At 47.3% G+C, this 13,859-nt stretch overlaps 2 protein-coding genes across 2 annotated transcripts in view; one reads left to right on the plus strand and one right to left on the minus strand.

The window, feature by feature from the left end:
* The window catches only part of POLI (DNA polymerase iota), a gene marked incomplete at its 5' end in the record, with an annotated part of 9,617 nt that extends 1,474 nt beyond the window's left edge, over positions 1-8,143 (plus strand). Inside the window, 9 exon segments of the mRNA XM_084279019.1 lie at positions 819-932; positions 2,007-2,171; positions 3,063-3,215; positions 3,394-3,630; positions 4,184-4,362; positions 4,636-4,727; positions 5,478-5,611; positions 6,155-6,348; positions 7,295-8,143. Of these exon segments, the coding sequence (XP_084135145.1) occupies positions 819-932; positions 2,007-2,171; positions 3,063-3,215; positions 3,394-3,630; positions 4,184-4,362; positions 4,636-4,727; positions 5,478-5,611; positions 6,155-6,348; positions 7,295-8,059 (2,033 nt within the window). The 3' untranslated portion in view covers positions 8,060-8,143.
* A 666-nt stretch (positions 8,144-8,809) lies between these two features.
* STARD6 (StAR related lipid transfer domain containing 6) lies at positions 8,810-13,859 on the minus strand (the record flags this gene model as incomplete). Its single annotated transcript, XM_084279022.1, has 7 exons — positions 8,810-9,080; positions 10,058-10,151; positions 11,379-11,496; positions 11,942-12,068; positions 13,273-13,322; positions 13,431-13,571; positions 13,842-13,859. 7 exons carry the CDS (start codon positions 13,857-13,859, stop codon positions 8,930-8,932), a joined length of 699 nt encoding a protein of 232 aa, XP_084135148.1. The 3' UTR covers positions 8,810-8,929.

The raw sequence follows: 13,859 nt of genomic DNA on the forward strand, positions 1-13,859 counted from the left end.
CCAATCCCCTCTCCCCCCTTTCCCCCTCGTCCCCCCTTTCCCCTCGTCCCCCCTTTCCCCCTCGTCCCCCCTTTCCCCTCCCCTTCCCCTCGTCCCCCCTTTCCCCCTCGTCCCCCCTTTCCCCCCGTCCCCCCTTTCCCCCTCGTCCCCCCCTTTCCCCTCGTCCCCCCTTTCCCCCTCGTCCCCCCTTTCCCCCTCGTCCCCCCTTCCCCCTCGTCCCCCCTTTCCCCTCGTCCCCCCGGTCACCAGTTTAGAGCAGGAGGCCGCCCCCCAGCAGCACAGAAGCAGAATGGGGGGAGGGACAACACATTCGGGTTAGATCAGCTCACAAGGTGGCTGGGGGGCAGCTTAGAGACATAAACCCCCTTTATAAAAGCTCCTTTTCTCCTGCTTTTCCTTTGAACTCAGCAGGGTGCTTTGTTGGTTGTTGGGAGGTGATTTCTCACCTTTCTTGGCCACCCTGGGATGTGACAGAGCTTAGCAGAGCTCAAGACACCTTATTTTACAGGAATAAGCTAAAAAGAAGCTTAGGATTTCACTAGGAAAGGGTATTTTGACAGCCAAGTGATGTTCTAACATCCTTCTGAGAGGAATAAATGCAGCTGACCCTCCAAAACCCCTCAGTGTTCAGTCATAAGCCGAGCTGCTAAAGCTAATTTACACTCCTGAGTAATCCCAGAATTAGCATAAAACTTGTCCATTTGATAGTCTCCTTGTAATATCTCTTTATTAAGCTGGATTAAATTTGGGAACCTGGTGAGATGATGTGTGAAAAGGGCTGGTAATTGTCTTCTTGAATCCATTTGCTTTCCTCCCAGCAGCCCAGAGCAAGCCTGGAGCAGCAGGCAGAGTGGTTGTGCACCTTGATTTGGATTGTTTCTATGCACAAGTGGAGATGATTCGTAACCCTGGATGGAGAGAGAAGCCTTTAGGTAGGAGTTTCTCTGCTGTTCATGTGGGGTTTGTGTTTTATTTGGGTAAGGGAAACTAGAAGGAGGTGAGTAAAGGCAGGATGTGCTTGTGGTGAGATTCACCCTGGAGTTGTGACCACATCCAGAGTGAGTAAGAATCAGAGAATCCCAGACTGGGCTGGGTTGGAAAGGACCCCAAGGATTACAGAGCTCCAACCCCTGGGCCACCAACCTCCAGGCCTGGAGCTCCACAAGGTTGCCAAGGGATCCATCCAACCTTGAACACCCCCAGGGATGGGGCACCCACCCCCTCTCTGGGCAGCCCCTTCCAGCCCCTCAGAACTTCCCCCTAAGATCTCCTCTCCCCCTTCCCTCCTCCAGCTTCACTCCATCCCCCTTGTCCTGCCAGTCTCTGCCCTTTAACAAGCTGATTCCCCTCCTGTTCCTCTGCTCCCTTCAGGGACTGGGAGGCTGCAGTGAGGTCCCCCCACAGCCTTCTCTTCTCCAGGCTGCCCCAGCCCAGCTCCCTCAGCCTCTCTCCATAGGGGAGCTGCTCCAGCCCTCTGAGCATCCCCGGGGCTCCTCTGACCCCTCTCCACCAGCCCCACATCTTCCTTGTGTTGGGCCCCAGCTCTGGCTACACTGAGGTGCAGGTTGGACTCCCACAGAGCTGTGTGATGAGTAATAACTCCTCCTGAGTGCAAGTCTAGGCACTCCCCAACGTGCCTGAGCAGTTCTGTGGCCCCTTTGTAACCCACGTGGGCTGAGCTGCCCAGATGAGCTACAACCTCCTCACACAACCCTGTGTAAACCCCTCTTTGCTCCACCCAGAACTTACAAACAAATGTCAGGTAGTAGCATCTACAAGCAGTGGAAAAAGTGTGTAGTAAACTGTTACACAAAGAGCACGTTGGTGGGTGAGAAGGGCTGTTACAACAGGAAGACCAACTATGAGTAAGGTGTGAGTGAAGAGACCCACCCTTCTCATGGTCTTCTAAAACAACACCCTTGTGTGGTTTTGCTGCTTCTACTATCTCATGGTTGGAGTGTAGATGTGGCAGCTGGTACTCAGACTTTACAAATGGTTTATTTTAGGTGTCCAACAGAAGAACATAGTGGTGACCTGTAACTATGAGGCCAGAAAACTCGGTGTGAAGAAACTGATGGCTGTGAGGGAGGCCAAGGAGAAGTGTCCTCAGCTGGTCCTGGTGAATGGAGAGGATCTAACACCCTACAGGGAGATGTCCTACAAGGTTACAGGTACCAATTAACAGCCCCTCATACAATGTGCTTCCTGTTACACCCTGCCTGGGGAGGAAGGATCAGGACAGGCTTTGGGGGGAGCTGCTGGAGAGGAGCTCTGTGGAGAAGGACCTGGGGGTCCTGGTGGGTGATGAGGTGGTCATGAGCCAGCAGTGTGTCCTCCTGGAGTGTTGTGGCCAGTTCTGGGCTCCCTGGGATCAACCAGCCAGGGATCTCCTGGAGAGAGTCCAGAGGAGGGACAGAGATGCTGAAGGGCTGGAGCATCTCCCCTGGGAGGAAAGGCTGAGGGAGCTGGGGCTGTTCAGAAGCCTGAGAGGGGATCTGATCCATGGGGATCAAGAGCTGAAGGGTGGGACACAGGGGGCCATGGGCAGCCTCTGCTCAGTGTCTGTGGGGACAGGACAAGGGGTGATGGGCTCAAGTTGGAGCCCAGGGAGTTCCCCCTCAATGTGGGGAAGAACTTCTTCCCAGTGAGGGTGAGGGAGCCCTGGGCCAGGCTGCCCAGGGGGTGTGGAGTCTCCTTCTCTGGAGAGATTCCAGCCCCATCTGGATGTCTCCCAGTGTGCCCTGTCCTAGGGACCCTGCTTTGGGTCCCTGGAGGTCCCTTCCAACCCCTGTGACTTCTTTTATCATTAGAAGCTGGAATATTAATACCTTAAAAGTGAAAGCCCACCTAGCTGGGCAACAGATTCCCTCAGGAGGAGTGAGTGGAGAAAGATTTGGGGAGAAGAAAGGTGTCTGCCAGTAGTTCTGGGCTGAATATCTAGAAGAGAACAGGGATTCTCTCCATGCAGGCTTGGCTCCTTGGGAAACCAGCTGGGGATTGACACAACCAACCTCTTGTTACTCACTGTGTGTAAATTATCTTTGAGTATCTTTTCCTCCTAGAGCTGTTGGGGGAGTTTTGCCCACTGGTGGAAAGGTTGGGCTTTGATGAAAACTTTGTGGATGTCACAGAGATTGTAGAGAAAAGGTTAAAGAAGCAGCAGCAGAGGGAATGTTCTGGAATCTCTGTCTCTGGCCACGTGTACAACAACCAAGGTGAGTTAAGGGATGTCCCAGGGAGGGGGTTGTGCCCCTGAACTGGGCACTGGTGAGTCCCAGTGGGCCCATGAGTCTTTGCTTTATCACACTTCCTTGCAAAAATCCCTAAATCTAAAGATTTGCCTAATTAGCTGATTATTTCCACCCTAAACTCTGCTTTCTCTTACTTTTCCAGCTATTAACTTGGAAGATACAACACATTTAAGTCTACTTATTGGCTCTCAGGTTGCAGAAGAGTTCAGAGAAGCCATATACACAAAGCTGGGCCTCACAGGCTGTGCTGGAGTTGCCTCTAACAAACTACTGGCTAAACTGGTATCTGGGACTTATAAACCCAATCAACAAACAGTTCTTTTCCCTGAAAGCTGCTCAGATCTACTAAGGGGGCTTGAGAACATCCAAAAAGTGCCTGGTAAGTGATTTTGGGGGTAGAGGTGAAGAGAAAAACAACTAACAGCAAAAATTGTGCTTAAAATCCTTTTAAAATCCTTTTCCAAGCAGGAAAAGGGAGGTGGGTGTTTCCAGGGGGGGGATTTGGGGGTTTTAGTGGAGAAACTGCTTAGGAGGAACCAAAAGATTTGGCTCCTCTTGACTTTTCAGCTGCACTATCACAGCACTTTGGGGGCTCCTCTTAAACCCCCTCCCCAAAAATCTCTGTTTATTAATAGAAACCCAAACATTGCAGTTGATAGTTGGTTTGAAATCCAAACTTCCTGCTTGGAAACTTATTCCTGGGGATTAAAAGAGTCTAATGGAGCTTGATCCAGCACACTGAGGAGGTAATTTACCTTCATTATCCTCCACTCTTGATCAAGAAGTGGAAAAACCCCCCAAAAATGATGTTGAAAACCCTCCACTGCAGGAGGGGAAACAATAACCACTCCACATATGGGCATGATTTCTGTCTATCTATAGATACCTCCATCTAATTGTAGCTTTTCTGATTGAATATCTCTTTTCTTTAGGGATTGGCTATAAAACCACCAAGAGACTGGAAATGCTGGGTGTTAGGAAGGTGTGGGACCTGCAAACTTTCCCCTCTGCTGTGTTGGAGAAGGAATTAGGGGTTTCTCTTGCTCAACGGATCCAAAAACTCAGCTGTGGAGAAGATGAGTCCCCTGTGGTTCCATCAGGACCTCCTCAGGTACAGGTGCTGAAGTACTTAACAGAGTCATAAAATAAAGCCTTTTAGTCCAGAAATAGATAAAATTTTTCTATAAAACTACCCAAAATGATGATTTTTTTTCTCTGTTTTCTCCAATTCTCCAAATTTCTCCTGAAATTCACTGGAGTTGTGAGGGTTAAAGAGATGTGGGTGGTAAATCTCTCCACCTAAGAGGTGATAAAACTTATCACAGTGGGAAATACTCAAGTAAATAGAAAGTTGAAAGGATTCATGGTTGGGGTTTTGTTTTAGTCCTTTAGTGATGAAGATTCCTTCAAGAAATGCTCATCAGAAGTGGAAGTTAAAGAGAAGATCCAGGAGCTGCTTCCTCCCCTCTTAGACAGGTGACTCCTCAGTCCCTCTTCTTGATGACTGAAAGTCTTTCTTCTTCCCTACCCTTGCTGATCCTCCTCTGTTGCTTCAGTGAGCTGAGTTTCCTGTCCTGTTCTCCTTTAATTTTTGCAGTGTTAATTAATTATAGAATGAGTTAGGTTGGAAGGAACCCCAAAGATCACAGAGCTCCAACCCCAGGGCCACCAACCTCCAGGTCTGGAGCTACACAAGGTTGCCCAGGGCCACATCCAAACTGGTCCCAACCAGGGATGGGGCAGCTTTTAGCTCCTTGTTTGGCTTTTCAAAGCAACATTCCCACTTCTCCAGCAGCAGAGGGGTGGCAGCAAGGACAGTGCAGCTCCAGGCTTGGAAGTTGGTGGAGTTGGTGGCCCTGGGGTTGGAGCTCTGGGATCCTTGGGGTCCCTCCCAACCCAGCCCAGTGTGGGATTGTAGGATTAGAGATTAGCTGCCCAACACTGTCCTCCTTTGGCACATGAAATCATCAAACATACAGTCTGATCCACTTAATTCCCCCCTTTTCCTTCAGCTGAAAACTCATGGAGACCCCATCCCCCTTATAGTCAACATCTAACATCAGGGTAATTAAGGTAACGAGCTGGAACCCAAAGCTCCTCCAAGCCATAAGTAGAGACAAGATCCATTCTGCTTCACTTTAGCTTGGTAACCAAGATGCTGGGAGAGCTTCCCCAGGCTCTTTGAAGAACATCTCCCATAACCTCATGGCCTTGCTGCTCCCCCAGGATACAGAGGGATGGGAGACAGCCCCACACGCTGAGACTCACCATCCGCCAGCTCTCCTCAGCAGGGCAGTGGGGACACCGGGAGAGTCGCCAGTGTCCTGTCCCACCCCATCTCCTCCAGAGACTTGGGAAAGGTAAATTTGGGGGTCCTTAACTTTGTGCTGCTGCCTCCTAACTCCTCTCTTCGATTCCCTGCTTGGTTTTGAGGAGAACATTCCATTTCCAGCAGATATTTTAATATCTGGAGGCTTTGCCATGGGTGGATCTGGATGAGATACACTGACAACACCCTAAACCTCGGTGTAAGAGTAACTCCTGAGTTACTACCACCTTGTAACTCAGTCTAGTTGGATTCCTGGCAGTCCATTTCACTTCCTGAGGGATTTTTCCCACTCCCAGAGGAGCTATTCAGAGTGTGAGTAGCTTCTCAATTCAGAATCACTACTGAACTTACACAGTGGAGGAGACTTAATTACACTCAGCTCATCCAGCCCCACGAACTCCAGTAAACCACGTGGTTATTACCAGTTTGGGGTAACTCTAAAGACCTTTTTTGGGGGAGAATTGGATGATTTTTAAGTCTCTTCAGACCTTTAGCAGTGTTTATCTTTGTCCTCTGCTATTTAAACCAATCTCACCCCCTCAGTTCCTCATGATGCATCTTTTCCCCTTCCAAGAGAGCAGCGTTATCCCCCCTTTAATTGATCTCCTAATGAAGCTCTTCAGGAAGATGATAGATGGAACTCAACCATTTCATCTTACCCTCCTGAGCATCTGCTTCTCCAACCTCAAAGCTCTTCCCAGCAGCAAGAAAGGCTCAATTGGGTTCTATCTGAAGCCAAAGGCATCACGCTGTGGTAAACGTGGCTGGGTAAGCTGGAAGATCTGGAGAACTCTCTGGGGATCAAGTTCCTGAGCTGTTTCTTTCTTCACTGGAGAGATTTCAGCTTGAACTGCTTCAGAAGCTTTAGATTTAAAGGAGGGAAGGGGGAGATGAGATCTCAGGGGGAAGTTCTGAAGGGCTAGAACAGGCTGCCCAGAGAGGGGGTGGCAACTTGAATGGGACAACTAGGTCATCAACCCCCTTAACTGGAGAAAAGAACCAAATTCACTACAGGAAACTACCAAATTTAGGTGTTTTAACAAAAGAATTGCCAATTTGGGGCTGTTCATCAAGTAAAACCTGATCTATGGAACAACAGGATGCTTCCTCAGCTTGTGCCATCCTGAAGCATCTTCTCCCCTAGACTAAAATCTCCCCAAAATCACTTAGAAATCACCTTCTTGAGCTGTTTTCACAGGGATTATTGACCTTCTCAGCTCTCCCTGGTCAGCCTAGAGTGCAATCAGAGTTCATTCCAACAAGCATAGAGCTAGAGAGTGTCAATACCTGAAGAACCACTGCTGAGTATCTCCAGGAGATGCTTTCAGGAGATGATAACACTGAAGTTACTCAGTTTCTCTAATGAATTTACTGATTCCAAGGTAATTTTTCATAGCAGCTTGTCTGGTCCTCAGCTGCTGCAGAATTGGAGGGATAACATTGGATTCTAAAGCTCCCCAAAATATTTAAAGCAATAAAATAGAATTCCAAAGCGTTTTCTCCTTTAAAATAAGAGATGGAGCCCTATATTTAGGCAGTTTTAAGGCCAAAGTTTGAAAAGAAGGGTTAAAAAGCCACTATTGATCATAAGGAAGGAAAAATGATGTCTGGGAAAGGAGGAATTTGAAGAATTTGCTGTTAGTAAATTAGTATTTGGTAATTAGGAGATTAGACTGAATATACTTAATGCTTTTCTATACATTCTTTGCTTTAGGAAGGAGAAGACCCTCAAGGAAATGCTTCTTGGAACCAGAACTGCAAGAGAACTGCAAACCCTGAGAGTCTTTCAGAGGACAAGCAAAGCAATCCAAAGGAAGCAGGAGGGACTGAGTCCCCTTTTCACTTGTTTCCTGGTGATGTTGACCAGGATGTCTTCAGAGAACTTCCAGAAGACATTCAAAAAGAGCTTCTTTCTGGCAAAACAGAAGTGCTCCCTCCTGAGAGGGTTTCAGGTGAGACAGCAGTGTGGTTTCCAGCAGGGACATGCAGCTCTTCCCCAAAATCTAAGAGAGTGAAGAGGTGCAACCCCCATCTCCCATCAGCTCCTGAACCTGCAGCTCTTCTGCCACACAAGCCCAGGACCAGCAGCTCTGCTGATTGTTCCACAAGCACAGGGACAACCAGTGGTGTGGAGAAACCACCTCCTGACTCTCTGAGCTTCAGAGAGAACCAACTGTCCTCTTTGGAAGCTGGACTCAGCCATACTGGTGTGAAACAAGGATTTACAACAACCTCTGAGGAGAAAACTTGGAGTAAGGAAGTAGGAGTTAAGCTTCCTCCTCATGTAGACACAAAGACTTTCTATGAGCTACCTGTGGATGTGCAAGAAGAGCTACTAGCTGGATGGAAGAACCCCCAGGAACACAGTATCCCTCTGGATAAACTCCCTGAAAAGCCTAAAGGATGTAAAGGGAGGAGGAACACAGCCCCCTGCTCAGCACAGGCTAACAGTCTGCTGAGATACTTCAAACCCCAGTGAAGCCCTTTTCATGGGAAGGACAAGAATCTGCACTTGAAGGCACTTTAGGTATGAAAAAGTAGCTGGGAATTATAAATATGTGAATATTAAACCTAATTTTGGACAAATTTAGTCATTTCAATAGTAATTCTATCTTAAAAATTGTTGTTTCTTTCATGTATCCCTAAAAATAGTCCAAAATACCAAACAACTCTTGTTTATATAAAAGGAGCTTTTAATGAGATGCTGGATACAAATTCATCAGCTTTCCCTTCAAATCCTCAAGCCCCAAAGCACTTTAAATAGTTGCTAATTACACTCATAAGCTTTTAATTAATAAATAGATTTCACAAGTTTGTGGTACACAAGATGTTTACAGAGGGATCTGGACAGAGTCCCCACCCCTGGGGGTGTTTAATAGATGGGGAGATGAGGTGCTCAGGGATCTGGGTTAGTAAAGGATGAGTATGGTTGAATTTAATGATCTTCAAGGTCTTTTCCAACCTTGTGATGCTGGGATTTGAGGGAGGAATTACTCAGTGGAGCTAAAGCTGGGGCAAAATATTGGGCTGTTTGAACACTCCTTTAATTTATCTCATCAGATTGTGTGTTTCTCTATTTATTTTCTATATATAAAGTGCAAAAAAACCCATTACAGAACATCCCTTGATTGCACTTCCAAGCAGCATCCTGCACTTTGGTGGCCCTTCAGTGTGAATTCTTGCAGCATTCCCAAGAAGAGAGGAAGAAATCACTGCTCATCCATTTGAACAGTTCAGCTGTGGATATTTCCACGTGGACTCCAGTTAAACCAAACTTCAGCAACTTTAAAAAGCAGCAGGTACAAGATATCCATGATTTCAGTGCTTATTATTGTCCAATTACTGTTAATTATGGTCTCTCCAAGCTTTTCAGTCCAGCTCTTGTATCTGTGATTAAGTTGATGAGAGTAGCAGGTAGTGCAGTTTCCACTACAGAGCAGGGAAGCATTCCTCCTAGTTCTGGTTGAATAAATACAACTAGTTTAGAATGTTCTGGATTCCTGTGATGAGAAGAAAGCAAAAACTTTCAGTTAATGCTTTTATAGTCTTGGTGTGAAGCTTAAGGAGATGTACAAGGGGTTAAAAATGATATTCCAGCTATTAACAACAAGTGGAGGATGAATAAAATCAGTCACAGGGGTGGGAAGGGACCTCCAGAGATCATCAGGTCCAACCCCCTGCCCAAGCAGGGTCCCTAGGACAGGGCACACAGGGAGACATCCAGATGGGGCTGGAATCTCTCCAGAGAAGGAGACTCCACACCCCCTGGGCAGCCTGGCCCAGGGCTCCCTCACCCTCACTGGCAAGAAGTTCTTCCCCACATTGGGGGGGAACTCCCTGGGCTCCAACTTGAGCCCATCACCCCTTGTCCTGTCCCCACAGCCACTGAGCAGAGGCTGCCCATGGCCCCCTGTGTCCCACCCTTCAGCTCTTGATCCCCATGGATCAGATCCCCTCTCAGGCTTCTGAACAGCCCCAGGTCCCTCAGCCTTTCCTCCCAGGGGAGATGCTCCAGGCCCTTCAGCATCTCTGTCCCTCCTCTGGACTCTCTCCAGGAGATCCCTGGCTGGTTGATCCCAGGGAGCCCAGAACTGGCCACAACACTCCAGGTGGGACACACTGCTGGCTCATGGCCACCTCATCACCCACCAGCACCCCCAGGTCCTTTTCAGTTTCATTTCATGAGAGTCTGAGTCACTGTACAAAAAACAGTGTAAAAAATAATCCAGAATAAAAGAATCCTCTTTAAATAACTTTAAGATTTTAATAATCTTAAAATCTTAAACATTTTAATACTAATATAATAATATAGAATATTAATATAGAATCATAAAATAATAATATAACATAATAATATAAAATAATAATAATCTTCAAGTTTCCCCAGAATAAAACTGTTTAAATCAAATAAATTCAAGAGAAAGCTGATTCTTTCCCTGAGGAATGATGGTAAAACAAAGGGGCTTTCAATACTCACTCAGGCAAAGGTGAACACACATAGCCACAGGGGTTGTTGTAGCCTCGGACACAAGAGGGAGTAGGAGGGCAGCTGGAATACTCCACGCTGACAGCTACAAGGTGAGGTTAACATCCATCAATGAGATGTTACAAGATGTTCAATATTTGTAGAAGGAATTGCTGAGATGTAAAGGTTTCTAGAGATGTTTGGCTTGGCACACCCTGGGCTTGGCCTTGAGACTGAGTGCACAGAGTGAACTGGTGAGGTGTGGTTTAGTTGGGGAGATAGAAAGCTGTTAGGTGATGTCATTAATTAGTAAAGCTGTAGAGAAGAGGAGGAAATGCTGCACACATGCAGGGTAGTAGTGAGGAGGGGTTGGGTTTTAGTTCCCCACTTATGCAAAATAAAGGCAGAGTTTGGCTCTGAGAAAAACCTGAGAGATAAGTAAAGCTCCAATAAAAAGTGTTGGTTTCTGTCATGAACCAAGATCAGAGAGTCACAAGGGTGGAAAAGACCTTTGAGATCATCAAGTTCAACTATTCTCCTCCTCTACTAACCCAGATCCCTGAGCACCTCAGCTCCCCCCTGTTAAACACACCCAGGGGTGGGGACTCAGCCCCCTCCCTGGGCAGCCTCAACAACTCTGCCAGGGGAAGAACTTTGCCCTCCCAGCTGAGCTGCCCCTGCCCTGGGGCAGCTTGAGGTCCCCTTGTCCCATCTCCTGGTCCCTGGCTGCAGAGACCATCGCCCACCTCTCTACACCCTCCTGGCAGGGCAGGGGAGGTGGGGAGAAGGGCTCCCCTCAGCCTCCTCTTCTCCAGGCTCAACACCCCCAGCTCCCTCAGCTGCTCCTCAGAGGATTCACCCTCCAGCCCCTTCCCCAGCCTGGTTGCCCTTCTCTGCACTCACTCCAGGACCTCAATGTCCTTCTGATGCTGAGGAGCCCAGAACTGGACCCAGCACTCCAGCTGCAGCCTCCCCAGTGCCCAATCCCACCCCAAACCTACTGGCCACACTGGGTCTGCCACAAGCCAGGATGCCATTGGCCTTCTTGGCCACACTCATGGTGACTCTGGGGTCACCCAACACCCCCAGGTCCTTCTCCCAGCAGCTCTCCAGCCAGTCTCCCCCAGCCTGGAGCTGCTGGGGGTTGTTGTGTCCCATGTGTAGCACTCTGCCCTTGGCCTTGTTGAACCTCATCCCAAGATCCACACAAGGGAAAAGGATTAAAGAGATTTCCTTGGCCATATAAAAAACATTTTACACTCTGTGTAAGTTTACAGAACCAAACTCAAAGTGAATGAAACACAGGGCAAGGTCCCAGTTACACACAGCTTACAGTTAGTTGTAAGGATATCCCCAGGATATGGTTTCACATGCAGCAGGTCAACGAAGTCCCGTGATGAAATCAGCCCCATCCCATAGCTGTGTGTCACACTGTGGTAGATACCCGTGTCCTACAGGGGGGGGAAGCAATTTGGTGCTTAATTAGTATGCAAGAAGCTAATTGGCAAAGCAGGGTTATGTGTTAAACAATGAGGATGAAGAAAGGGATTCTTCTTTGTTAGCACAAAGCAGTTCAGGGCTTAATTAAGAGCTGTGGGAGGGGGGTTGAGTCACACAGGGGAATGTTTCCTGCCCACACTGAGTGGAGATGTGGGGGTGTTGGGTGACCCCACACTGAGCAAGAGTGTGGCCAAGAAGGCCAATGGCATCCTGGCTTGTGGCAGACCCAGTGTGGCCAGTAGGTCTGGGGTGGGATTGGGCACTGGTGAGGCTGCAGCTGGAGTGTTGGGTCCAGTTCTGAGCTTTCTCTATCCAAGTAGAGGTCTTTTAACTCACCAAAATTCCTGCAGAAAGAGGGAAAAATAGAGAATCTTGGCTTTAAATTCTCATTATTACCTGGTCAAGCCTTTCTAACAGCTTGTAGGATCGTAAGGCTCTGTCCCATTTGCTTCTGTAGTCAGGGAGATACATAAAGGGAATGATTTTCCTGGGGGTTTCCTCAATGATCCCTTCTCCACGGTATCTAGAGGGAGGAAAAACCAGATTAAATTCACATTTAGGGACTGGAAAAGGAAGTTAGAGAATAAGAAGCATCTAGAAGTTGGGGATGGAAGGGAAAGCACTCAAAGGTGATGGCACTTGGGGGAGGAGGAACTTCCCCTGAGCCAGCAGTGGCTCTGGAAGCTGGGAAGAGCAATGGGATCCTGGGCTCCATCAGGGATAAGGAGGGGATTATCCCTCTCTGCTCTGAGCTCCTTGGGGTCCCTTCCAACCCAGCCCAGGCTGGGATTACATCTCAAGCAGCAGTTGAAATGATAACTGATTTTTAACACTATCACATTCCTGGCACTTCACATTTCCAATTAATTATCTGTGAGCTATTAGACCTGTTAATTTAAATATATGCAATCTATTAATTAATTTTTCTTTATATATATATATTTTCAATCTATTTTCACACTGATTGCAAAGCTTCTTGCTGGTTATTAACTAGAATGTTCTGGCCTTTCTCCAAGTTGGGTTCATCATCCTTTCAAGAGTTGAAGGGAAAGTTCAGCCCAGGGGAAGAGGGGCCTCTGACAAGGAAACAGGAAACTCCTGTCATGCTGGGAACTGCCCAGTGATGCTCAAAGAGTTCTCAGAGCTGGTTCCTGGAGGAACTGAAGCAGGGATTGCAGGAGCAGGGATTGCAGGGGCAGGAGCAGGGTGAGGAAGAGGAAGGGGAGGAATGTAAAGGCTCAGCTAACTCTATCAGTGGCAGGGAGCTCAGCTTAGTTCACCTCACTCCACACAACCCTTTGGGCTAAAACTAGCTGCTTAACAGCCCAGAGTTAATGAATAACTTAAGAGAAGGAAGCACAGATGGAGCTGCTGCTCCAGAGGTGATAGAACCTGGTTCAGGACAGTTAATTCAGGTGGCTGGAAGAAAAAGGTAGAGCAAGAGGTGTGACTTCAGGCCAAAATTTGTGGCTTCAGAGCTACTTATTCCATCCTGGGATGTGTGATGTTTCATTGTCAGCTTGGAAAACTGCTTGGGAAATCCCATCTCTTGGATCCCAGCCCATAAATCCTGGAAAAAAATCCTCTCTACTGTTCCCAAATAACTGGACACTTTGAAGGAGGCCACAGCAGAGTTAACTGTTCCCTTTTTCAATCTCAGGTGTCACTGTTGAAAAAAGAAGATGTTAATATGACTTCTAAAGAGACACCAAAATGTGAATACTCACAGATTCCCTGCATATTCTTTGGAAGGCTTTGAAGAAACTGTCACATTTTTCTCCAAAGATATAAAAAAAAAAAAAGAGAAAAAGAAAATCTTAGCTAATTTAACACTTTTCACACCCAAAATGTGTTTAATAACTTTTTAAAGGGGGAGTTGTCTTACTGCAACTTTGATCACTCTCCACCCTGAAGTATCTTGGCTGTAGGCTCGAAGTTTTTCTGAGACCTCCTCCACCATTTTCCTGTAGTCCATTGATCTGGAAAGATTGATTCCAATTCCTTCCTTATTAATGATGCTGAATTTCTGAAAGAGGAGAGTGTTTCTGTCCACAAAATTCTCTCATTTGGCTGCTGTTGGTGTAGAACTTGAGATGGAATTGCAGCATCTAAGAAGACACTGTGTGCTCCATGCTATATCCATCGTTACTCCACATTAAAGCTTCCTCTCCCAACAGTTTATCCCCCCTCCAAGAGCTAAATTCCCCCATGATTAACCAAATTCATTAGTTTGGTGGTTAATTGGTGCAGTTCAAGCACTTCTGGCTCAGAAATAATCAGAGAGAGATTCTTCTACCTGAGGTTTATGTATCAT

The sequence above is a fragment of the Gallinula chloropus genome (genome assembly GCF_964237585.1).
Source record: "Gallinula chloropus genome assembly, chromosome: Z".
NCBI lineage: Eukaryota > Metazoa > Chordata > Aves > Gruiformes > Rallidae > Gallinula > Gallinula chloropus.